This window comes from Pituophis catenifer, unplaced genomic scaffold (genome assembly GCF_029215685.1).
Source record: "Pituophis catenifer annectens isolate HBS135680 unplaced genomic scaffold, rPitCat1.0.hap2 SCAF_11, whole genome shotgun sequence".
Classification (NCBI taxonomy): Eukaryota; Metazoa; Chordata; class Lepidosauria; order Squamata; family Colubridae; genus Pituophis; species Pituophis catenifer.
In genome coordinates this window covers 4,536,139-4,563,592 of record NW_027256891.1, presented here as the reverse complement: position 1 = coordinate 4,563,592, position 27,454 = coordinate 4,536,139, and the positions used below count along the sequence as shown (strand labels likewise).

The 27,454-nt window shown below is 44.8% G+C and overlaps 1 protein-coding gene across 1 annotated transcript in view; it reads left to right on the top strand.

The window, feature by feature from the left end:
- Positions 1-19,217: 19,217 nt before the first annotated feature.
- Positions 19,218-27,454, top strand: part of SLC16A2 (solute carrier family 16 member 2) — a 76,484-nt gene continuing 68,247 nt past the window's right edge. The window contains exon 1 of the mRNA XM_070951819.1: positions 19,218-19,539. Within this exon, the coding sequence (XP_070807920.1) occupies positions 19,218-19,539 (322 nt within the window). The remainder of the gene's footprint in view (positions 19,540-27,454) is intronic.

Below are 27,454 nucleotides of genomic sequence, written 5' to 3'. Positions count from 1 at the left end.
AGTGTCTAAGCCACCTAGTATCCGAGCGGAGCCTTGGGGACCGGGGCAAGCAATTGCTCTCAGACAGCGAGTGCGAGCCCCCAACACTTGATATGGTCCCCTGCTCCCGCTATATCTGCCCCTCCCATCTACCGTGCCGATGGTACAACCCTCATAGGTATCGTCCCCCATCCCTTTCCCAATCCCTTGTCCAGTGCCCCCCAAATCGTTACCCTGTGCCGGGCATGGCTCTGACCCTGGTGGATTTCCCCCCCTATCCGCCATAGTCGTCTTCCCAGTATCTCTAAAAGGATTATTACAACCCCCCCCGAAACCCTTAAAATCTTAAAAAAATTCCCTAAAAAACCCCACAAGTTCTTCCTTGCTCCATGCCATCTCTCCGGACTCCAAAGTCCGTCATCGAGATAGGCCCTCGATAATGTGGAGGGCCAAACCTGCGAGAGGGGAGAATCTTGCAGGGCGAGGAGTTCTGACACCGAATACATATAATCATCAGGGGAAACAAAGTCCAAGGGTGGGGGACCACTGATGTTACAGACATAGGGAAAATTCCAATCCATGGTCAGGCCGCCAAGCTCCACTGTCCTCTCACGACAGTGGCGAAGGAGGTACATATCATTCGACCCCGAAAGTTTCCAGGGCAGCCGTCTCTCACCAAGGCCAACCCATGGAGACTTTGATAGAAAACTCAGGGGTGAGGATAGCCATATTCCGCCTCCTCCGGCCTTGTGTCCATAGAACCAGTATCCCTCCTGGGATTAGTAGCATCAGGGAATCCAAACATCCTGCTCATAAGGAGGTTTAAGTTCGTAAATGTTCGTCATAGAAGTTCTACATGGCAGGGAATCCAGACAGGCTAGATAGAAGTGGGGAAAAATTAGGAATAGTTCAGCAGGCCAAGATGGATGGGTAGCTATAGCCGTAATAAGGCCAATAGGCCAAAACTCAGTCCAAAGGAAGGAGGAGGGAGGGGAAATTCAAACCGCATAAGTTTGTAGTCATTTTCTGACCCCTGTAAACCCTCAACCTTCCATTCTGATGAGTAAAGCTCCCCTATTTCGTTCCCCCCTGTCCAGCTCACCCTGGGGGGGTTTCTGGGTCTCCATGGAGATAACCCTTCCCCCAAGGCTCATACACTCTCCAATCACCCAGAAATCGGGTCTAAATCCGCTGCTGAAGGGTCCTGTGCCATCTGTTTTGAGGTTGGGAGCCACCCCGACATCAGCCGCCATCACCACGGTCACCACCGTGGCCGCCGCAGCCCCCATCGCCATCGTCGCCATCGGCCCCCCCACGGACGTCCCCAGCTGCCCCTTGGATCTCTTTTGAACAAGCTTCCACCTGTTATTTCTTGTCCTGCCCGCTGATGCTTTGGAAAATAAGTCAATCCTCTCTTCCTTGTGACAGCCCCTCAGATAGTGTAAGATGGCTCTCAAGCCTTGTCTTTGATAGGCTGGATATATCTAGTTCCCTCAACTGTTCATTATACGATTTAGCCTCCGGAACCCCGATCATCCTTGTGGCTCTTCTTTGCATTCTTCTCAAACTTGATTTCATTGAGAGACGCATCAGGATTGGGTTTGACCTCGGGGGTCAAACATCACTCGTGTCAGGGGTGCCTGTGATGAGTAACTTCAAGAAGTGTATTTTAGGGGATGTTAAGAGTCCTTTTCTTTTCTGGTAAATTTAGATCCAGAAAACTGCCACCAGAATGGCATGAATGGAATGTCTCAGCCTGTCATTGGGCCCTTCTTCTCCAGACTGGAATGTTTTGCAATACAAAATTTTCCCACAATACTTAATTTTCCTTAATGGCTTCTAAATTTGTTCTCTCTCCCCCCTCCCCCTCCCCCTCCCTCCCTTCCCTTCCCTTCCCTTTCCTTCTCTTCTCTTCAAGCCCTTCCCTTCCCTTCTCTTCTCTTCTCTTTCGGCTTCTCCATACAGATTTCATTTCTGATTTCATTTCTGTCTTGCGCTCCGAAAAGGGGCCGACTTATCTGGGAAAAACCAAAGTCTGGCTTGTGGGTACAGAGGAAAGCCAGTGAGTGAAACCTGTGTGCATGCAAAGAAAGGCAATTCATAAAAAAAAAAAAATTGATGGGATGAGGTGGGGTGCAGTGGAGTGGGGTGGGGGGAAGGGAAGGGAATAAAATTAGAACAGAACAGAACAGAACAGAACAGAACAGAACAGAACAGAACAGAACAGAACAGAACAGAACAGAACAGAATAGAATAGAATAGAATAGAATAGAATTCTTTATTGGCCAAGTGTGATTAGGCACATAAGGAATTTGTCGCTGGTGCATAAGCTCTCAGTATACATGCATTCAACAAGGGGTAGGTCATATATCATAGAATAGATCATAGTTACAATCATTAATCATAAAATACAAGAAGTGATAAATCATAGATACCATAGGAGAAGGTAGTAGGGTAGATGAGAAGGATAATACAGCCCTACTACTTGGGTGAATACCTTTAGGCCTAAGACAGTGTTTGTCCTAAGTAGGAATCGCATTTTGCAAAAAGCTCATTCTGCACACACAAAAAGGCAGCCTTGTGCACAGAGCAAGACGATGGTTTGCTCTAGCAAGACGAGGGATAAATAAATCTGCCGGAAGGAAAAGAGGCTTAACGATGTGTCTCATTAGCAGAAGGTTTGGGCATTCTTGGCTGGCCAAAGTCGTATTGTGCCATGTACACTGAATGAGGCACTGGACGACAAGGCTGGGTAAAGGAAGGGAGGAGGGTTGAAAATGAAAGGAGCCTCTGTTCTAAGTGGATGACAGTAAACCCAGGAAGTTGGATGTGCTTGTTTATCGCTTCCCAGCAAAATGCCAGCTTTGTGATGGGGAGGCTGGCTCAGGCCAGCCAGGAGCATTGAGCAACAAGGCACTTTGCACCCAAAGATACTTGACGGTCATCTCCTAGGTTTCCAGATGACCAGACCCCACTGCACCCCAAGGGTGGGCAATTTTAATGTAATTTAATCAGAGCTGGAAGGGACCTTGGAGGTCTTCTAGTCCAACCCCCCACTCAGGCAGGAGACCCTATACCATTTCCAACAAATGGTTATCCAGTCCCTTCTTAAAACTCTCCAGTGATGGAGCACTCACAACTTTTGAAGGCAAGTGGTTAATTGTTCTCACTGTTAAGAAGAAATTTTTCTTAGTTCTAGGGTGCTCCTCTCCTTGATTAGTTTCCATCCATTGTTTCTTGTCCTGCCTTCTGGTGCTTTGGAAGAGACCCCCTCTTCTTTGTGGCAGCCCCTCAAATATTGGAAGACTACTATCACGTCAACCCAGTCCTTCTTTTCTCTAGACTAGACATACCCAGTTCCTGCTACTGTTCTTCATTATGTTTAAGCCTCCAGCCTCCTAATCATCTTTGTTGCTCTTCTCTGCACTCTTTCCAGAGTTTCTATTCAGCAGGTTCTGACAGGTTCTGGAGAACCGGTAGCCGAAATTTTGACTAGTTCGGAGAACTGGCAAATACCTCTGGCTGGCCCCAGAGTGGGGTGAGAATGGAGATTTTGCAATATCCTTCCCCTGCCACACCCACCAAGCCACGCCCACAGTATCGGTAGTAAAAAAAAAAGTTGAATTCCACCACTGGTTCAACTTCTTTTTTTTATATATATAGTGGTGACCAAAATTGGATGCAGTATTCCAAATGTGATCTTACCAAGGAATTATAAAGCACTTTAACACTTCTTGTGATCTTGATTCTATCCCTCTGTTAATAAAAACCTAGGATTGTATTGGCTAATTTGGCAGCTGCAGCACATTGCTGGCTTACATTTAAATGACTGTCCACTAGGACTCCAAGATCCCTCTTGAAGTTACTGCTATTGAGCCAAGTTTCCAGATTCCAGATGACCAAACTGCACTATGCCCCACGAGTGGACAATGCAGTGGCCTTTCCTTGTTGCCATCTCCTAGACCAGAGGTCTCCAACAAAGCAAAGCTGGCTGTGGCATTCTGGGAGTTGAAGTCCACAAGTCTTAAAGTTGCCAAGTTTGGAGACCTCTGTCCTAGACTACTAGAAAGAAAGAGACTGACAGTTCATGGGATGTTAGTGGCCACTGCCTGCCTAGGAACAAATTGGAATTCAGAATTGGAAGCTATGTAGAATAAAGCAATTAAATTGTAACGTTGTTTTTTGTGTGTTTTACTTTTTCAGCTGCTCAGGGCGGCTAGCAACATTAAAAATTCATGTTGCGTTAATTAAAAGTTGGAAAGTCCCATTACAAAAAAAGATTTGTCTAATAAAAACAGGCAGGATTGCACGGGCATTCTGTCAGAAGCGGAACCCCTTGCTTAATAAGTTACGTCTCTTTTGAGTTGAGTTCAAGCCTTGGTCACTTCATCGGCACAAAATGTTGTTTCCTTGGCAGCAATATATTGTGTTCTTTCAGGATGTTTTTCAGTCCAGCTGACTGAGCTGGGGTTTTCTGGGAATCTCACCCCCCCACCACCATCCAAATAATAACCAAGTATCTCTTGCTTAGGCAAAGTTAACTAAACCAAGTTAACTTAACCCTGGAAACAGCTAAGGACCGGCCTGCAGTTTGTCAGCAAAAATGGAGCTTGGGAGGGCTCCATTTTCGCTGGCAGAGGGTTGCAGGAGGCCGCCGCTGTGAGGGATCTCACGAAGAACTATGGTTCGTTGAGGGCGCTTCCAAGAAAAGGCAGCATGCAAGTATGCAATCAAATTAAGTCTTTATTTAGAAGTAAAAGTGGAGTAAAATGAGTTCCCTGGCATGGAGGCATCCATGCCTGGATTGAGCCCATGGATCAGTCCTTAGGAAGTTAGAACAAGAGCAGGGAAAAAGCAGCCCCTGTGCAGGGGTTCTTATAGGGGCCCATGGCTCCTCCCTTACCAATGTGTGAGGGGGCCGGAGGAGCATTAACTCTCCCCCAATGGAGCTGCAGGGGCCGGAACCCCTTGACCCACCAGTGGGATCAAAGGTGCCTCTTTGCCCTCATCTGGTGGCCTTTGAAGAGACTGCCATGGCTGGCACAAAACACCTAACAGTCGCAGTGAAAAAATTGAGTCGGGAGCCTGTTTTCACTGGCAGAGCACTCAGGCCGCCACAGGCACCCCCAACGCAAGTGATGTCGAGCTGGCCACACCCATCCCAGCCCCCTGAGGTCAAATACAACCCTGATGTGGCCCTCAATGAAATTTGAGTTTGACACCCCTGATCCATTTGATTCACCTTAAATCCAGAACAGAAATAGCAAAGTGTCTTTTGTTGCAACAATCAGGACACCGAGAAGGGCCTGTCCATCAAAATGTTTCAAAATGTGTGAATCCAGCCTATTTGATGTCACTAGTAATAGAAAGCCTCTACTCAGAGACGCCTGGATCCAGCTGGTTACCTTTTAACAGTATATCAGAATTAGAAGGGACCCTGGAGGTCTTTTGGTCCAACCCTCTGCTCAATCAGGAGACCCTATATCATTTCAGAAAAATGGATGTCCAATTTCTGCTTAAAAACCTCCAATGTTGGAGCACCCACAACTCCAGAAGATGTTTCATTGATTAGTTGTTCTCACTGTCAGGAAATGTCTCCTCCTTGGTTTATTTCCATATCCTTTTTAAAATGCAAAAGGAGCTCCCTCTTTTGCCTCCAGTGATATGCTTGTGGCAAAAGGGGAAAAAAGAAATAATTTGTCAAAAGGTATTCAATAAAATATATATGCAGAACTATTCCAATTTTAAAAAATGTTAAATTTCTCAATTAGGGAAGAACCATGTTATCGAGCACATACAGTATTCTCTGTCTTTCAGTTCATCTTGGTTACATTATGAATGCAGAAATTTCCTAGCAGCAACTTTGCATAAGAAGCCAGACAAAAATGTTCTTCCGTCAAATAATTCCCTTTCTGAAAAATGCTTCCGTTGCTAGAGAAAAAAAATAGATGACTTGTTTTTTCTTCTCAGCCACATAAAACTCACTGGAAAAGTAGAAACAAATTAAGGGGAGCTGCTGGTTGATTTGGCCCCTTTCTGTTTACGTTTGTCAGGAATTTGAGAAACTGAAGTGGAACTGACTACAGGTAGTCCTCGACTTACAACAGTTCATTTAGTGACAACATCACTGAAAAAAGTGACATGACCATTTTTCACATTTACAACCGCTGCAACATTCCCATGGTCATGTGATCAAAATTCAGGCGCTTGACAACTGACTCACATTTATGACCATTGCAGTGACCCCCTGGTCACGTGATCCTCTTTTGTGACCTTCTGAAAAGCAAAGTCAATGGGGAAGCCAGATTCACTTAACATCCAGGTAACCGACTTACAGTATCACCTGCAGTGATTCACTTAACAACTGTGGCAAGAAAAGTTTGTGAAATGGGGCAAAACTCATTTAACAAATGTCTCAGCAACAAAAAATTTGAGCTCAACCGAGGTCATAGGTCGAGGACTACCTCTACATAGAGCGAGGCTTTCCCAGACATATCTGTCTGGAACAACTCCTGTTTCCCTGGACACAATGCCTAGAGATGTCCAGAGCTGGCCTATGGTATATTATTATTTGAAGAAGTTTTGGAAGTTCCCAAATCTACTCTTAGTTTTGATGTAGAATGGAAAATATTAAGCAAGAAACCTGCAAGAAACTTAAAACAAAGAAGTAGATACTGTGTTTCAATAAATCAGTGTGCTAAATTTTTAAATAAAAAAATCAATTCATTGTATCCTATGATCTTAAGATACAATGAATTGAGTTTTTCCATTTATTGAACACTGGAGAACATAAAACATGGGTTGGGTTTCTTCTTATGTACACTGGGAATGTAATAGAAGGAAATAAACATGGTCATTATTTTGAACTTGTTTTGTAGATCTCCCCCAATCTTTTGGGAACGAGGGACCGGTTTTGTGGAAAACAATTTTTCCATGGACTGGGGTGGGGGATGGGTGGGGTTGTATGCTACAGAGATCCTATGTATGCTCAGATGAAGCTTTGCTCCCTTGTGTGGCCCAGTTCCTAATGGACTGTAAACTGGTACCAGTCTGTGGCCCGGGGGCTGGGGACCCCGGCTGTAGATACAGTGTTTTAGAGTCACTTGGTTGAGTTGGGCTGCTGTAGAAATGGAATAAACAAAAAAAAAAAACACATATTGTAAGATTTTCAGAATGGAACTGGGACAAGAAGTAATTTTAAAGAAAAAAATGTTGTTATATACCCAAAATTTTGAATTTATTAAAGTATGACGAACATTGGGAGAAGGAGAAGAAGGAGGAGGAGGAGGGGGAGGGGGGAGGAGGAGGGGGAGGAGGAGGAGGAGGAGGAGGAAGAAGAAGAAGAAGAAGAAGAAGAAGAAGAAGAAGAAGAAGAAGAAGAAGAAGAAGAAGAAGAAGAAGAAGAAGAAATAATAATAATAATAATAATAATAATAATAATAATAATAATAATAATAATAATAATAATAATAATAACCATTAGCAGTTGCAGAGTTTACACACTTTATAACAAAACGTTTATGGATGCAGAATTGTCCAGGGAAAAGACCAAATCCCTGGAAATTTAGAGAGGAGAAGGGAGATCAACTGCAAATGATCTGTCAAACTGGTAGGTAAACAAAACATGAGCTGCATTCTTATCCCACCTGCCTCCCAAGGGGTCCATCACCTGGCAAAGGAGCTTTTCTGGACTTCTTTCCAACCTTGTCCTAGGGAGAGCATTAAAGCACACCAAGGATAATAAACCTGAATTTCTTGGCCTTTGGGACAAGATTAAATCTGTTGTCTGTGGTTATCAATTTTGGAAGTGAGTTTTTATTGTTAATTGTGGGAAGTCAGATCAATATATGGTCAAGGTTTAAATTGCACTTTAGGAATGGAGCATTGGGTTTCATTATGCATCTCTTCAATTTTTTTTCTTCTCTTTTCCTTTTTCTCTGCTCATTTTGTTTGATAGCATCCTATGTTAGAGATAGATTAGATAGAAGATAGATGATAGACAGCTAAATAGATAGACAGATACAGACAGATGATATCTGGATGGATGGATGGATGGATGATGATGAAGATAGACAGACAGACAGACAAACAGGCAGGATAGAGGTAGATAGAGTAGAAGATAAATAGCTGGATCTAGATAAATAGATGTTAAAATAGAATAGAAGATAGAATAGAGGGATAAAGAGAGAGAAACAGAGAGACAGAGATAGATGATACAGAAGAGATGGATAGAAGATGGATAGATAGATAGATAGATAGATAGATAGATAGATAGATAGATAGATATGGATGGATCATAGAGAGATACAGAGAGATAGAGAAATAGAGATATATTGCAACTGATAGAAAAAAATGATATATTTTAACATCCTTGGAATAAATTGTGATGCTGCTAGACATCCTCTGCTTCTTCCCCACCCCAGTTTTCCTTCTCCCCCATTTTCTCCCTTCATCCCAAGTTTCCTCCCAATTCTTTTCACTCTCCGTATTTCTCTCACCTCCTATATAGAAGTGTAATATATGGTATGTCCTCCACCTCGCTTTCTGCCTCTTTCTTAAAGGGACAGTGCCCTTTCCTCTTTCTCTCTCTCCTTCCTGTCTCTGGAGGTTCTCCATAAGAAGGGACAAGGCAGGGTTTCTGGGGATCAAAAAATGTTTCTGGCAGTAAATTTGAAGTGAATGCCTCTGAATGCCTCTCCCTCTGAACTGTGAGCTGCTGGACACAAGCAACGTTGTTGACTGCAAAAAACATTTGCCCATCTTCTCTAGTTCTGCATTTCCACTACAATTAAAATGTCAAATATGTAAGGAATTGAGTTCACCCACCCAAGAAAAAAACATGCTGGCTGTAGCCGAGACAAGAGAAATGTGCTGTGCTGGAGAATTTCACCGTAAGGCATGTGTATGTTTTGTGTGTGTGTGTGCATGCAAGCTGGCTCGTTTAGCTCTGCAAATTCAAGGAATCACACACTTGTCATCCCACAACCCACATGCATATTTTCCCTGCGTGTTAAAAATAGTGACGTGGGGACCAGCTATTTCTGCTGAGATGAAAGCACACCCGTCTCTGTTCCTAAAGACCGAATTGAAGAGTGGGCATTTCTCAACCAGCTCCCCTGCCTGATGGAACAGCCCTTTCCCCCCAAGGCCTTCACTGTCCTTCACATTCTGACTCTGAGATCACTTCCCCAAAGTGTAATGATGACGAGAGTCAGCAACAAGTGTAACTCAGCCCTCCCCAAGTGCCATCTTGGCTGAGAAATAGGAGTTGGACTCAAATATCTCTAGAGGGCAACGGGTGGGAGGACATACATTACGTGGAGGGAAGCATGAAGTGGGGTACTGAAAGTTTATATTTGCAATCTGGACATACGTTTATAATATTTTAGATTTTAGATTTTGTATTTTTCTTCTCTTCGTCTTTATCAAGATGTGATGCGAATGTGCCATTCACTAATCTAGTGGGGTGCTGAGTAATGGGCTGTATTGGGACCAGGGAAACCCAAATTCAGCCTCCATTGACCGCAAGTGACATTGGCCAGTCTTTTCTGGCCCATCCGATGTTACAGGGATAAAATTAGTGTGACATTCTAATGAATGTGAGTGTGACATGGGTGACATTCCTGCAGGGGGCAGCACTGGCCCAACTTTGAGCTTCCAGGGAGAGCAATCTGTGATAAACTTGCCAGGCAGGGGTCTCCACAGGGGAGAAGCCCACTGAAAGGGGTCAGGCTTTGATCACACAATCACAAAAGCCATCTTGACCTTTTTGACTCCCTCCTATTGACTTCAATGACCCCAGAAGAGGCCATGGCAGTTCTCTTCTGCACTGGCACTGTCTTTAGGGTTTTAGCTGTGAATGCTTTTTAAAAGTTCTTTAATCTTGCAAGCCTTTGTGACTTTGCATTAATTGTAATGGAAAAACATTTTTAAATCCCACTGAAATAAATTTTAGAAATTATTAAGGGCTGCCTGGCAATCTCATTTGAATAGCGATTCAAGTTTATTTTTATTTCAGAAGCTCCTGGACCTCCGATGCTGGAATATGCTTCAGTGGCTTTGCTTCCCCTCCCAAAGCAACCAGTCATAAGTCAAGGACTCCTCGTATACTCAGGACATGTGTCTAAATAGGCCAGAGCCATTAAAAAAGCCTCCGCTGCTGCTTCTTCTGCTGCTCCCAGGTGATTATTTTTACATCTTAAAAAGTAAAATAAAATGGTAATCTGCCATATTTCAGAACAAGACTTCCAATTGATCTGATATCAATTCTGATTGAGCTTATTGATTGGTCTCTTCATAGGAGGTTTTAAAATCAGAAAAGAAAATACCCAACGTATTTCAAATTGGGTAGGAAAGGAAAAGTATAAAAAATGATCAGCAAACTAAGCAATTCTGCACATTGTAGGAAAGCTGTGTTAGTCTATGAGACCCAAACATCAGAGGGAATTTGGAACCACCTTTTCTGACTAACAGATTTTAGAATTAGTTAATTGGAAAGCTCCAGATTTCAAGGACATTGTGCTAAGCCACAAGATTTTCGGTCTGCTTTCGCCTTATTTTATTACTCAGGCTGCCATGGTTGTTAAAGCATGACGTGCAACTCCACCATGGTGGCTTATCCAACAAACCGTATTAAAACAAACTGTGGCTTATGCAATGTATGTATGTGGCTTATGCAATGTATGCATGCTGTCTGAAAATGGGCATGTAATCCTTCTTTCGACCACGAGATGGCGCGGTCGAGATGCAGTCTGAAAACAAAACCTGGAAATATCCATCTTCCTGTTCAGAACAATGGCTGGCTTTGATGCCGGCCTCTGCTAAAAAGCTCTTTCAAAGAATACTTTCCAACTCCAGGTATCCACAAAGACCTCGACACCATTAAGAGGCAGTCAGATGAAAAAACAGCATTAAAGTTGTCCTACTGGCCGCAGAAGATGAAATGTCTTACAACAAAAACTCCCAAATCCTTGAGTCAAAATCTGAGATACAGGGACTTTTTGACTTAAACGGTTAGTGACCATTTAAAGTTACAACGGCATTGAAAAAAAGTGATTTATGGCCGTTTTTCACATTTATGAGTTGTAGCATCCCCATGGTCATGTGATCAAAATTTGGCTGCTTGGCAACCGACTCATCTTTATGACACCTACAGTGTCCCAGGGTCACGTGATCTCCTTTTATGACCTCCTGACAAGCAAGCTCAGCGCTTAAAAACCATGTTACTAATTTAACCCCTGCAGTGATTCACTTAACAACTGTGTCAAGAAAAGCCATCAAATGGGGCAAAATCCCTTCACAATGGAAATTTTGAGTCATAAGAACTGCTTGTACTATCCTTTAGCGCAGCCCTGGAAGATCTGAAGGGCCAAGATAGGGACAGGTCATTCGTTCTATGTGGCATCTAAGAGTTGACCATGACTAGATGGCAAGTAATCATCATTAATCAGTCCAAAACACCAGAAGGAATCAAGTTGAACAGCCACAGATTTAAACCTTAGGTAAAATGGGATTAAGATCCAAGGCAGCTGGCTAATTAACCTGTTTAGTTAATTGAATTAAAGTTGAAGCTGGTAACTTTGTGCCTTTAGCGTAATATGCAACGTGAGTTCCTGGGGGAGTGAACATCTCGGAAACTTGAAAAATACTGTAATTCCACATCACGATGTCATCTGAACATCAATGAAGGCCTGTTAATAGATGGAGATTCTGCTTAAAGCAACAACCCAGATTTATTTTTGTTGCTGTGGCTGGATTTTTTCTCCATATTCTTTTTTTCCTCTGTGCTTTAGCACTTTTCTTAGCTTCATCTGCTTGATTACATTAATTATTGCAGTTAGCTATTGGTTTTTCTCTGTTGCAAAAAAAAATTAAAGCAATACAACATTGCAGGCTAACACTAGACTATATACATTGCATAAGCATTCCCATTGTGCTGTGCGTGATTTGCATTAACATAATTGAGGGGGGGGAAATCACAGTGGTCAACTCATGAGTAACAAAAAGTTGAACCCCATGATTCTCATTGCAGGCTAATTCTGCGGACTGCTATTCATTCGATCCACAGCAGTTCAAAGTTGACTCAGCCTTCCATCCTTCCAAGATCAGTAAAATGAGGACCCAGATTGTTGGGGGCAAGAGGCTGACTCTGCAAATTGTTTAGAGAGGGGCTGTAAAGCACTATGAAGTGGTATATAAGCCTAATTGCTATTGCTGTTGCTATCTTCTGAAGTGCATGGCATATTTTTTGGGAAAGAATCCATGCACGGCTAAAGTGTGTCTGCAAAAGGCCTCCTCCTGCTGAGACACTAATATGTTTAAATGCAATTGATTATTTTCCTTGATGTTCGTGTCACTGCAATTGGTCTCAGACAGATACATCCTCAACATACAACAGTTCATTTAGTGACCATTCAAAGTTACCCCAGCACAGAGACTTGTGACTATTTTTTACACTTACAACATCCCTCATAGCCATGTGGATCAAAATTCAGATGCTTGGCAACTGACTCATATTTATGACGGTTGTAGTGTCCTGGGGTCATGTGATCTCCTTTTGTGACCTGATAAGTAGAGTCAATGGGGAAGCCAGGTTCACTTAACACCCATTATTAATTTAACAAGTGAAGTGATTCACTTAACATCTGAGGCCAGAAAGGTCATAAAATAGGGCAAAACTCACTTAACATCCCACTTAGTAACATATCTAGCCGAGGTGGCGCAGTGGTTAGAGTGCAGTATTGCAGCTACTTCAGCTGACTGCTAGTTCAGTAGATCAGCGGATCAAATCTCACCGGCTCAAGGTTGACTCAGCCTTCCATCCTTAAAATGAGGACCCAGATTGTTGGGGGCAATATGCTATTTAGTATACTATCTTTGGTGTAAGCCGCCCAGAGTCCTTGGAGAGTGGGTGGCATAGAAATACGTATAATAAATAAATTAAATAAATAAATGTTGGGCTCAATTGTAGTCGTAAATTGAGGATTAACTGTACTGCTTGATCCAGGGGCCAAACTGAATGTGCTTTATGCAGAGTGCCTATACCTTAGTTCTAAACCTGGAAGAGCCCTTCCTTATCGGCAACTCCCGGTGACTTTTGATGATTCTGAAAAAAAACTAAGAGACTTGAACTGGCGACCTCCAGGAGAGGTGGTCAAGCTAATCAGACTTGGATGGGAGACCACCAGGAGATGCCAAAGTTGTAGCCTAGACTGGGAATTTGGAGAAAGATAATCACCAACCACATCTATATGCTGCCAAAAAAAAATTTGCCATGGACCTGTTCTCCAAGTTTATTAGGAATTCACCTCAATGTGAGACATTGCTTTGAATTGGCAGAGATCCCTCATATTATCCACTCCAAAGCTTAGCCTGCATGAGACCTCTGTGGGGGAAAACAGTCAGCATTGTGCGTGTGTGCGCACACACACACTCATATACTCACCATCAATTTTGGACAAAGGTGATCTTTAAGTCACTAAGTCGACCTCCACTTGGAGACACTTAAATCGATCAACCCAACAAGCCTGCACTGATGCTCTGATCCATCAGCCTTTCTTGTGCTGGTTTGCTCGCCACGTGTAAGAAGATCAGCCTTCGCAGGTGAGTTTGGGGGAGGGGAATTCCCAGATTTCAAAGCCTTGTTTATACGGTATGTACTGTGGAACTTTGGTGGGTATTTGTGGTGACTATCGTGATGTTTTGGAGTTGTCTTTCTTCCAATGGCGACCAGCATTTGTTCTGGCTGCTGTGAGCCCGTATCTCATTAAATTATGATGTTTGCCATTAATGCTTTATAAAAATATACCTAGTAGTTTGTGGCTGCATTTCAAATTTAAATTGCAAAATTTTCTGCACTGTCCTTTGTCTGTCTTTGGGTGATTTTTTTTTTAATGCCCCCACCACATGTGATAAAACATTTCTTCTGTTTCACGACATTTCAGGCATTTTGTGACTGCATGGTTTGTGTCTCTTTGATATTACTGATGGGATTGTGCAACATCCATAAAACACTTTGTAACCACTTTCCTTTGGGAGATACAGTTGTCCTCCCCTTCCAACCATTTGGAATTAGGACCTGGCTGAAAAAGGGGACGTATGACCAAAGTTCTGAGGGTTGGGGGGGAGGGGCCCTATGGTCATGGGACATTTGGGTACTTGGCAACATGACATCTACGGTATCCTGCAGTTACACGGCTGCATTTTACGATGGTTTTGCTGAAAACCGGTACTTCTGCGTACAGCATAGCAAACAATGGGTTCACTTAACCACAGCTGTAGCTTAATGGCTGTAGCATTTCCACTTACGACTGATACATTCGCTGAAAAAAACATAGTAAAATTGGTCTTACAAACGTTATACAGGTAGTCCTCGACTTACAACAGTTCATTTAATGACTGTTCAGTTACAATGGCACTGAAAAAAGTGACATGGCCTTTTTTCAGAGTTACAACCTTTGCAGCATTCCCATGATCCTGTAATCAAAATTCAGGTACTTGGCAACTGGTTCATATTATGTCCATTGCTGTGTCCCAAGGTCATGTGATCCCCCCCCTTTTTTGTATATGTTTTATTTGTATTTTCCTTTAACAACCAATATATTTTGCAGACAGTGTAATGACTGGGTCAATATATTTTTTACACAATGCTAACAATAATAATACAATTACATATATATAGTTTTTGTCTTCCAACTTCTAACCTTAATATGCTCATAATTATAATATATTCTTTTAGGTACATATATTTATGTATTCTTTTATATATGCTATTTTCCCAATTTGTATTTATTTCTTTATTTTTTCCCCGTTTGTTGAGGTTCTTCTTTATACACCTCTTTGTCTTTAAACAGTACTATTCTCTTTATGATTCTTTATCAATTTCTCCAAAAATATATTTAATATATTTTGATCAATATATGTGATCCCCTTTTGTGAAACAAGCAAAGTCAACGGGGAAGCCAGACTCACTTAACAACTGGGCTAATAACTTAACTCCAGTGATTCACTTAACAAATGTGGCAAGAAAAATCGTAAAATGAGGCAAAACTCACTTAACAAATTTCTCACAAGCAACATAAATTCTGGGCTCAATTGTGATTGTATGTTGAAGACTACCTGTAACTTATGACCATAATGGGTAGGCTCCATTACAGTCGTAACTTGAGGACTACCTGTAACCGGGTGTAATTTTGGTAGATTTAATCCACCATTCTTCCCATTGTATAGTAACTGTTTCTTTGAAATTTTGCACCCATTTCATCATACCATTTTCTGTTGGTTGTGTCTGCATCACACCATTGTGATATTTTTGACCCATCTGATTCAGGAATTTTCAGGTTGTGGTGCCTCAGAGTCAAACACACCCAAACGTGTCAGGTGGCAAAGGCTAAATCTGGGCTCCAAGAGGCGCCTTGTAGTACAGTGGTTCTTCCGTCAAACTCATGTTGGCATCAACCCAACCAGTCCTTGCCCTGCAAACATCTGCTCAGCCCGGAACGGCTTCGAGTCCAGCTCTCCTCATGGAAACTTCCATGCTGTGGTCTTGGCTGAAGCACAAAACCCCTTTTTCCTGGATGAAACAGCTTCTTTCGATTCCCAGTTTAGCCTATTGTCATCACACTTCCTGCTAAACTCCTCTCTGAAGACTAACCAGGACTTGGCCTTGTTTAGTTCTGAGCTGGAGCAACAAAAAGGCGGATTTGGGTGTGTCATATCTTGTGTGTTTGCTCACTTGGGAATGTTTGTGTTGGTTTAAGTCACGGAGACACTATTTCAGTGACTTCGAAGCCTGTGGACTTCAACTCCCAGAATTCCCCAGCCAGAATTCTGGGAATTGAAATCCACAAGTCTGAGATTGAGAAACACTGGTTTAAGTTCAAACCATGCCAAGAAAGAGTGTGGGAATTGGGCTTCAAACACTGAAGGAGCATGTGGAGAAGCAGCCACAGAACCAGATGTAGATTAAGTGAACCAGGTGAAGAATCTTCTTTGCCTTCTTTGATAATATTAGGGGATCACGGAACGGCAAAATGTCCTTATCTGACATCATCGAGACCGGAACTTCCGTTACTAAGCAATGCAGTCATTAAGCAACTCACACTCTGTTTTATAACATCTAGTCATGATTGTTAAACAAATCCAGCTTTCTCCATTGACCCAAAGATGCCAACTGCACAACTAGTAACTGGACATTCTTGTTTTTTCTTTGAAGACATTTTGCTTCTCATCCCAGAAGCTTCTTCAGCTCTGACAGGATAGTGGGAAATGGTAGAATTTATATTCTTTGCAGACAGCTGGTTATTTGCATCCTTTTGGAGGGTCGTTGAAGCACTTGGAGGTTTACCTGTGTCCTCAGGGTCACCTGAGTGGTGCAAATGGTTCCTGTAGTCTGCAATTTTCCCTCTGGAAATCCATTCCTACTCCCACACCATTCAAAGGGTGTATAGAAATTGTATAGAAATTTGGGGGAAGAAAAAACAGTCCAGTTGCCTCCTGAAAAAGCACCTTTGGGACAACCATGACCTGGATGACTGAGAATCTCTCCAGACTTTTCTCCATTGAGTTTGCTTGTTCAAAGCTAGTTAGAAAGGTTGCAAATGGTGACCCAGGAATGCTGCAACTGTCATAAATATACACTGGTTGCTAAGTGCCTAAATTGCAATCACATCAACACAGGGAGACTGCAATGGCCAGAAGTGTGAGGACCAGTTGTCAGTTTTTTCAGCATCATCGTAACTTCAAACAGTCATTAAACAAATGACTGTTGACTACCTGTACGCCGTAACCACTGGGGCAGGTGTCATGTTAATATTAATCCTGCCAGGTTATCATCCCCTTCCTTGAAAGCAGATCTCACACAATTCCCACAGCCAAATCAAAAGGCTCCATCATGGCTTTGCATGCATTGTAAACCCAGCCATTAGGAGCTTACAGGTAGTGCTTGACTTACAATCACAACTGAGCCCACAATTTCTGTTGAGAAGCGAGGCGGTTGTGAATCACTGCAGTTGTTAAGTTTCTAACATGGTTGTGAAGTGAACCTGGATTCCCCGTTGACTTTGCTTGTCAGAAGGTCGCAAAAGGAGATCACGACTCCAGGACACTGGAACCATCATCAATATGAGTCAGTTGAAAAATGTCGGAATTTTGCTGCAATGGTCGTGTGAAAAATGGTCATAAATCACTTTTTTCAGTGCCGTTGTAACCTTGAATGGTTACTCAATGAATGGCTGTAAGTTGAGGACTACCTGCATTCAAAAATAGCTGAAATCAAATGTGAAGAGATACCATCTGATTTTGTTATGTCCCCAAGATAGATTTTGAAAGAGGGCTTGATCTCTGCTTGCCTTCCATTGAGCCCGGAGTTCCCTAGTTCCTATCAGCTTCATTATCTGAGCATGCCCCAACCACAGCAGGTATAGCTAGGCTCCGCCTTTACCCTAAAGGCTCCACCCCTATTGGGACAGTCTTTTAGCTGTTTACACCTCTCCAAATCTGTGGTAAAACAAAACATTGGATTATTCCAGCTCTTCCCAATCCTGTATATTTAGATTCCAAACCTATTTTCAGCCATAGTAATGCTGGCTAGAGAAGTTTACTCTTCCTTGCTCAAAAGTCTTGGAAGGAAGGAAGGAAGTAAAGGAAGGAAGGAAGTAAAGGAAGGAAGATCTCTGAAATAAAGGCCAAAATAGACCCCCGTTTTCCCAGATGCTGATGAACTGCAACTCCCAGCATTCCCCACTCGTCTACGGTGCTTTTGGGGGCTGCTGGGGATGGTAGTCCAATAAGCTCTGGAGACCCAAAGGTGGCCCAGCTGGGGAAATGGGCCAGGTAATCGCGGCCTTCTGCAGCTCCGGAACCTCCCTTTCGAAAGGCTTCCCTCGTTCAGCAAGAGCAACAGGTAATAAAGCCGCGCACTTGTCCTTCTTTCCAGCCTAGGTGAAAGGAAGGAGGGCAAAGAACCCGCAGCAACGGGGAGAGAGCGAGGGGCTGCCTTCCAAACCCCCTCCCGCAGCTCGTGCCAAGGTCGTCAGAGCAGCTGCGCACAATTCCCCGGGGGAGGAAAGCGGCTCAGAGCCGCCCGCCGGGCAAAAGCGGCTCCTCGCTTCGCAGGACCGAGGCTGGCGGACAGCCAAGCGACGGCACCGCCGGGGCCTCGGAAGCTGTGCGAAGCAGACGCGCCTCTTGGAGCCGGGCTGTCGCTGCGCCCGGCCGGAGCCGCCCTCCACCACCACCACCCCGCCCTCTCGCGTGGCCGGAGCCCCAGCCCCGCTCGCTCCTGCCCGCCGACCTGGAGCCCCGGGAGCCGCCTCGTCCCGGCGTCTCGACGAAGCCAGCCGGGGGCTCGCGGACCCGCCTCTCCCTCTCCTCCCTCTCCCTCTCCCTCGGCCCCTCTGGCGCAATGACGCTGCTCACCTTGAAGGCGCTGGGCTGAGGCGAGAGCAGCCAGAAGGGGCATCGGGGGGGCGGGGGGGTTCAATCGCTTCGGGCCCCGCTAAAGTCCAACGGGGGGAGGGGCAGAGAAAGGCTCCCAGCCCCTCCCGCTCGCTCCCCGCCTGTGGAGGAGCCCCCACCCGGCCAGCCTTGCGAGGCGCCTCCAAAAGACGCGGGAGACTCCGCCGCACCCGGGCGACCAAGGGGGGGGGGTCCCACAGAGCCCACGGCCGCCTCTGGCCTCTTCCAGCCGCCCACCTGGACCTGCCCGCGCCGCCAGGCTCCGGAGCCCCGTTTCCACATCGCGCAGCCCTTCCCTCCCGCGACCCTCCCCGCCTGGCCCACCGCGCGAGGCTGACAGCCGGAGCCCCGCCGGCCGAGGCGTCCGCGCGGAAGGCGCCTCTTCTCCGCCGACACGTGCGGCATCGCCGCCGCCTCCGAGGCCGGGAGCCCTGCGCGCCGGGAGGGAGCCGCTCCTGCTCGCTAGCCCGAGGGCCGCGCCGGGCGCCAGAGGGCCGAGGCGGCCTCCGGCGGCGAGGCCGGGCTCGGGAGGCGGGAGGCGGGCCGGGCGGCGCGGGGGAGGCTCCGGCGCGGCGCGGAGGGCGGCCGGGGGCGGAGCGCAGCCGGGCAGCCAGGAGGCGTGGGGACCGGCTCGGCCGCCGCAGCTCAGCTCAGCCAGCAGCGGCAGCGGAGCAGCCCAGCGGCAGCCTCAGCAGCGGCCCAGACGCGGCTCGGCTCGGCTCGGCTCGGCCCGCCCGCTCGCGCAGCTCAGCCGGCCCGGAGCGGCGTCGGGGGCGCGCGCGATGGCGCTGAGGCGGCAGGAGCAGGCGCTGTCGGAGGAGAAGGGCGCCCTGGAGGCGGAGGAGCCGGCCGAGGAGGAGGAGGAGGAGGGAGGCGGCGGCGGCGGCCGGGGAGCCTCGGGGGCCCGCGAGAGGCGAGCGGGGCCCGCGGCTGCGCCCGACTTCACGCCCCCCGACGGCGGCTTCGGCTGGGTGGTGGTGCTGGCCGCCACTTGGTGCCACGGCTCCATCTTCGGCATCCACAACTCCTTCGGGATGCTCTACGTCCTGCTGCTGGAGGAGAGCGGCGGCGCCGAGCAGGACCACACGCTGGAGTTCCGCACAGGTGAGGCTCTTTGCGCCGTCCCGTCGGGCTGGGACCCTCCGGCCGCTCTTGGCCCGGGCGGGGAGGGGTCCGGCCTCGAAGCCCCCCTGAAATCGCACCCCGGGACGCCGCGCTTCGCCCGCCCCTTCGCGGCCCCGGGAGAGCAAGCGCCCCTCGCGCTCTTCTCCCCGCGAGGAAGAGACCCGGGTCCGGTATGCCGGCCGGGCACCCTCCTTCCCGGCTCCTTCAGACGGGCAGCGCCAAGGCGCGGCGTCGCTGGTTTCCTGCCCGGTTGGCGGATGGCGCTCCGTCCCGTCCGGGTGGAAGGGCGCCCCGCGGATCAGCCGCTGCGCCGGACTAAAAGCCGAGCGTCTGTGGTCCTTGTCCGGGCCAGGCGAGACAAGGGGACAGTAGGACTAAGTCTGCCAGGCGGCCTCGAGAAAAAGCCGCCTTGCTCCGTCCCGGCTGGGCTGGTGCCTAAAGCGATCCAACGCGGCTGCTTTCCGCCTCCCGAGGTTCATCTTTCCCACCGCTGGGTGACTTCAGGAAAGGCTCTGTCGGGTTACAGGGGCCTAGCCCCATATCCGGTGGGCTTCAGCCTCAGTTCAAAGGCTGGGGGAGGTCCAGTGTGGTTGACTAGGAGGGGACTGTCAAGAAACAATCATTCCCACCCTGAGGCTCAGTCTCCCATCTGGTCCCTGCTAAATTCCTTAGACCACAATCCCCATCATCCTGTGAGGTGGTCTTGACTTGGGGTGGTTCTGGCCATCTGGTAGATGTCAGTTGGGTCCGACTGTCTCCAGGATTCCCTCTTGGCTTCTCACAGTGGCCCAAACTAGGCTGAATGGTTTTGGTCAATGATTTTGAAAAGGACCATTGGGGAAATATAATTTCTACTTAGAACTATGTGAAAATGATCTCTGCCTGTTTCCTTATGACTTGTTGGCTGAAGCCCACGGCAGTGTGGATGGAGAACCTGTCTTAAAAATAGATAGCAGAAAAAAACTCCTTTAATTGTTTTCTAGATTGTAGTAAATGGTCCGCTAATCCAAGCAGTGATTTATGAGGAATCCTTGGTGCTCTCCAAGCTTGGTTGTTTTCTTGCAAATGTTTCATTACCCAAACTAGGTAACAGCATCAGTGCTAGTAATGAAACATCTGGAAGAAAACAACTAAGTTTAGAGAGCACCAAGGATTCCTCATTTCAACCCTGAGCTACAAATATTCTCCTTTATTCGTGAATTATGAATTAGAAGGCAACCATGTTGGGCCTTGAGACTTAAATTGCTCTGGTTTCTTGTGATTTTAGTCCATGGACCAAATCAGAATCAGCATCAGTGTCAGAAATAGCATCAGTAACAGAGTAGTTACAACTTTTTGTGAAAACATCAGAATAATTTGCTTGTCTGAGCAAAGCTAGTTCAAACTAACCCAACCACAAGGGAAAGCAAATTCTACATCTGGGCCTTGATGTTGTCTTAGAATGCCTCTAAAAACAGGCATTCTGCATTCCCGGTATGCAACGACAATGAAATCATATGCAACCTTGATTTGAAAGAAAATACTCTTAAGAGACATGCCGTACATTGTTATAGAATGACCGGAATAGGGGGAAAAATAAAGCTTGTAGCTACTATTGTTATACTAAACACATCCACCCAAAGCGTAGCATTGATATAACATGGGTGATATACATTTATAGTAATACAGTATAGCAGTGATGGCTAACCTTTTTGCCATCACGTGCCAGGAGCGGGGAGAGCGCGGGGGGATCACGCGTGTGTGTGTCCATACCCATAATTCTATGTGCCCCGACCCGCACATGCGTGCATGACCCCCCCCCCACGCTCCCCACACTCCTGGCACGCGATGGCCCAGTAGGCCCGTTTTTCTCTCTCCCCAGGCTCCAGAGCCTTTCTAGGAGTCTGGGGAGGACGAAAACGGCCAGTTTGCCAACTTCCGCTGGGACCGGAAGGCCTGAAAATCAGTTGGCCAGCACACGCATGTGCGCCAGAGCTGAGCTCACGTGCTCACCGATATGGCTACGCCTGCCACCTGTGGCATGCGTGCCATAGGTTTGCCATCACGGCAATATAATATACATTTATAGTATAAATGTATACAAAAGTGTGATGGTTCCAAGATTTTTTTTTTTTAATTGAGTTCAGAGGATACTGCAGTAAATAGTTGTGTTTTACCTTCACGGTTGCATCCTGGTGTGCTTTGCCTTGTAGTGCATTGAATGAATTGTCTAAGACTTCCAGTTTTTTAAACTGTTTGGAGCTAATGGGAATTGTAGTCTAGTTGTTTGGAGTCAAACCTGGGAGCTGGAGAAGCCAAAGTATTTTAGTTTCTGCTCCTCCTTTAAAGGGAAATTACACGCATGCAAGTAAAGTTTTGGAGCTGCACCAATATTTTGAAAAAGATCCAAATGGGACCTGAGGATATAGGTTTGGAGTGAATTGCTCCAAGAGATCTACCTGTAAAATTGCTCCAAGACAGTTTCATTGTCTTATCGTAGGACCGCCGCACATTTCTTCCATAGGCCATAAATTAGGCAGCTTTATTGTTTATATGAAACACATTTCATTTCACTGTGTTTTTTTCCCTTGACAGGGGAATTCCCCCACACACATTGAGTTCGTGTCCTATAAACATTTGAAATCAAGGGAATTCCCTGTGCTAGGTTTTAAATTTTCAAGTAAACCCTCAAAATATCTTGGAAGCTTCCTTTCTTCCTTTCCAATATACACACCTGTTTTTAAGTACAGGTAGTCCTTGACTTACAACAGTTCATTTAGTGACTGTTCAAAGTTATAACGTTACGGTCTTTCTTGACTTAGATGTTACGTGAATCACTGCAGCTGTTAGTAACAAGGTTGTTAAGTGAATCTGGCTTCCCTTTTAACTTTGCTTGTCAGAAAGTTACAAAAGTTGATCACGTGACCCCAGGACACAACAACCGTCATAAATATGAGTCAGTTGCCAAGTGTCTGGATTTTGATCATGTGGCCATGGGGATGCTGCAACAGTCATAAGTGTGAAAAACTGTCATAAACAACTTTTTTCACTGCTGTTGTAACTTTGAATGGTCACTTAACCAACTGTTGTAAATCAAGAACTTTCTGTACTGATGTTTCTAGTGTTTTGGGTGCCTGTTACTGACTGCTTGCGGTTGGTTGCAGATGGCCCCATTCCTGCGTCTGGTGGGATCTCTGATCTTTCCTAAACAAAATTGCCCTAAAATAAATCCTGAGAGCAAACTGAGAACAGGACAATGAAAGCAGTAAGTCTTGATGCTTCCCCATCTTCTTTCCCCACCTTTTTTTTTTATAATGGGCGATGGAAGAGTTTTCAGGTCAAGAATAAGGGAAGAGATGACTTTCTTGGCGGGTGAAGCCCTTTCACACATTCCTTGGTGCCCTGGCCTCCAACGGGCCACTGAGCTTAACCCAATCAAAGCTCAGATACTGTTTCCAGGCTGTCCTATTCTTGTTTCCCCAACAAGAAATGCTTTGCATTTGTTTGCCACCTTGAGGGCTGGGAAGGAGGCTGCCTGCGAAGGAAGCAGTGGAAACCCTTGAGCTCCTATTGACATGTTTTCTCCAACGCACCTGTCTTTGGCCTCGGAGGTAGGGCTGGAAGCTAAAACATATGAAGAACAGTTGCAGGAAATAGGTATGTTTAGTTTGATGAAAGAAGGACTAGGGTGACAGGATAGCAGTCTTCCAATATTTGAGGAGCTGCCACAAAGAAGAGGGGATCAACTTATTCTCCGAAGCACCTGAAGGCAAGACAAGAAGCAATGGAATGCAGAAGTGAATAGGTTAACATTGGCAATTAAAGAGAAAGAACAAACCAAATATTATACTATATGGGAGTTATTTGATCGATGGTTAGAGAATAAATATAAAAATTAGAAATAAAAATAGATGAGCGAAATATAGAAAATCCATTAATAAGAGTTAATAGAGTTAAATAAATTAAGAAGAGGATTGTCATAGTATTAGATATTTAATGGTATTAAGCTAAGAATAGATCAAATAATGAATATGGGTGTAAACTTTAACTGTTATTACACGAAGTATTTGTACCAGATGACACACCGTTTAATGGAAGATGGATTTTTTACACTAAAATAAAATATTTTTTTTACAAAGTTAAAAAAAAGAAGCAATGGATGGAAACTAATCAAGGAGAGAAGCAACCTGGAACTAAGGAGAAATTTCCTGACAGTAAGAAAAATTAACCAACGGAACGACTTGCCTCCAGAAGTTGTGGGTGCTCCATCACTGGAGGCTTTTAAGAAGAGATTGGACAACCACTTGTCTGAAATGGTATAGGGTCTCCTGCTTGAGCAGTGGGTTGGACTAGAAGACCTCAAATGTCCCTTCCAACTCTTCTATTCTGTTACAATTTGGACTGGAATTTCCCTTGCTAAGCAGTGCACTTATTAATTGACTTGTACCTGATTTTATGACCTTTTTGTTGCAGTTCTTAAGCCAGTTGTTAAGTGAATCTGGTTTTCCCCATTGATGTTGCTTGTTGGAAGCTGGCTGGGAAAGCTGCAGTGGGTGATTGCGTGACCCTGGGATGCTGCAGCCATCATAAATATAAGCTGGTCGCCAAGTGCCCAAAATTGATCACATGACTGTGGGACACTGTCATGGTCCTAAGTGCAAGGACCAGTCCTAAATCACCTTTCCTCAGTGCTTTCATAATTTTGAATGGTTCTTAAAGCGGATGGCTGTTAATTGAGGTCTATCTAAATATGCTTGTAAATGCTTTTCTTTTTTTCATTTGCTGCAAGGATGGTACTTCTATTACCTGATCAATAATGCCATCCACAAGAGCTGTGGTGGTTAGAATGCAGGCAAACTCTGTTCACTGCCAGGAGTTTGATCCTGACTGGCTCAAGGTTGACTCAGCCTTCCATCCTTCTGAGGTCGGTAAAACGAGGACCCAGATTGTTGTGGGGGAGGAAATGGCGCTTAGAGGGGGCTCTAAAGCCCTATGAAATGGTATATGTCTAAATGCTTTTGCTCCTGCTATTTCTTTTGGCCCCCCAAACCCTCTCCTCTACACCATGTGGTTTGGATCAAAAATATAGGCTGTATTTTATATTGGGGGCATTACAGAGCAAAATGGGTACCATAAATCTTTCAGATATTTAAAACATTTTATTTTAATCTCTTTTATAATGCAAATCCCTCTCTCCAAATTAGCTCTGTGCCGGCCTGGTTTTGGACATGGATTTCAGTCTGTGGTGCAAAGTTTCATGTGACTGTCACCCAACAGATTGAGCCCTTCTGCATTTGCCTGCAGGATGGTCTGTGCATTGAATGCTGTACTCCTGCACAGCTGGAGGGTCCCAACTTGGGAACAGCTGTAGAAAGCTCCCCCTGGATTTTTCCCTTTCCCTTTTCCCACCCCATCTCCCCTCCATTCTGCTCCAACTTTTGGGAAGATGGTTTTCAGCATCTGGTTTTTCCATACATTTTCAGAGTCATTTTCAAAAAAGGTAGTTGCAGCGTCACTCATGTAATGGGTAAAATTGGTTGCCCTTGTTAGGATTGACCTAATAATGTTTGCTTCACTCTTGATGAGATAAGGATTATGAGAAAATATGACTGAAATCAGCCCAATGAGACTCCTTCGTCTTGAGCCAAACAAAGTTTGCCACTAATTATCCTTGGCTGCATTTTAAATGAGGCCAACCAGCTACTTGCAAGAAAAGAGAGAAACTTAAGCAATTTTATCAGGAATACACACATAGGAAAAAAGGGCAGAGCTTTGATTATCAATTGTCATCTTGATCTGTTTGACCCAATCCTCACCTGCAGAAGTCCTTGGTACTAGTCTTTGTATCTACCTGCCCCAGTAAGTAGACCAGACCAAGAAATGAACTTCTCAAGAAGGTTAAAACTACTTTGATGGAGAGTGGCTGTAACAACAGAGTCTTGCAAGGCTGATTGCCTGTACCTCCTCCCCCTCCTTATACTTCAGTGAATTATGGAAGTGTTTGTCTGAGTTGCCTCCAAATATTATTTGTAATCATGGACTTTTCACCCCTGTTGTTCTAGTGATAGATCTTGCATTTCTCCACTAAGTTAATCTTTTCTTACTCTCTCTTATTTTTCCTAAAAAACCAAAAATATTTCCAAATATCAGCCCTTCAAGGTAGGCAGCAGGTAAGAAACAGATGTGATCCCAGGAAAGCTGTGTATTGTTGTAGAGTAGAATAACACAATCTTGAAAGCCTTCTAAATTTCTCTCAATTCAATTCAATTCAATTAATTCAATTTATATGCCTCCTTTCTCCGAAGACTCAGGGTGGCTTACAATGCATTTAAAAAAAAACCATTATAAAAACATTTAAAAATTAAAACATTAAAACCCATTCACACCTCTCTGCCTCATCTTATGCCAATAAAATCAAAGATTGTTATTTTGAGTTTCTTTCTCATGCTTCCTTCAGTCTAGGACTAAAACTTTCTCCAAATTTTTCTTTTTCCAACGTCAGCCTAATTTCTTTTACAATACATTATCTCATCTTTGGTCATTTCCATAGGTGAGATTATGCTTAAGAGGTCAGAATTTCTTTTAAATCCCATTTAAACTGATCTACATTTTCAATTAAAAAATAAATCACCAACCACCAGGATATTTTTTTTAGAATTCCCTTTTCTTTTTTATTGACAGGGATATAAATTTTTCTGGAGCTCTTATCTTCTCACAATGGATTCTTTGCAAAGATTTTTCTGGATACTAGTTTGTCCACTCACTGTTGCCTTTTAGATACCTTGAGACCAGAATTGTCAGCTGGCTGTGCATATTGTGATGTTGTTTGTTTGTTTTAACCATTTAGTCATGTCCGATTCTTGGTGAGTTTATAGCCAAGTGCTTCTCCGTGCTACCAACTTGTTTCAGTTGTTGGTTGTTCATCTTTGCATCAGCTTTGATGGTATGAAGCCAGTGAGTTCTTTGCTTGCTCTTTCTTCTTGTTCCAGTAACCATTCTAGTGTCATTGACTTCTCCAATGAATTTGCACATGTCACATGGGCAAAGTACAATCAGACATAGTCTTGTGATTTTGGCTTCTAGTGATGTGTCTAGTTTTATACAGGTTTTAATGTGATTTATAGTTGCAGAATAATGTAGCGCCGGTAAACTCTGGCCATTTATTGAAACCATCAATGAATAGAACAACCGGAGGACCTTGGAGGTCTTCTAGTCCAACCCCCTGCTCAGGCACGAAACCCTATACCATTTCAGACAAATGGTTGCCCAATCTCTTCTTGAAAACTTCCAGGTTTGGAGCACCCACAACTTCTGGGGGTAATTGTCGGGGCAGAATTGAGGATGCAAACTAATTCAAGCAATTCACTTGGAAAAAAATGTCTGCCCTAATACAGTCCAAGGACATCCCACAGTTTAAATTATGCCAAACCTCCATGATACAAGGGGATGGACAGAACAGCTGGAATGAAGAGACAGTTGTTTGTTATCAAGTGAAGGTCCACATAAGTGATGCCTTTCAAGGCTAGATTGTAATCCATCACGGAACAAATTACATGGTTAGGACCCTTCTATTGAGAATGTCCTTAGATTACATCAAAGTGCATCCTTGGTAAATGAAGATCTGTGGGGTCCTTGGGGCTCTCTGAGCTTGATTGATTGCTTTCAAACATTTCATTACCCAGCTAGGTCATCTCATCAGTGCCAGTGGGTGTGAGATTTGCTTTCAATTTGTGTACAGTAACTTGCCTTGTCCGTGTTGGTGGGATGCAGTTTTTCTCCTTAGCAATTCTTCGATTACGATATTGTTTTCTGCTTGATTGTTTGTGGGAATTGATAGTTCCTTGATTGGGGTGTTGATCTCTTCAAATGGCACTTGCCAGTGAAAAATAAATGGTTAAGTGTATGCAGTTGCTTG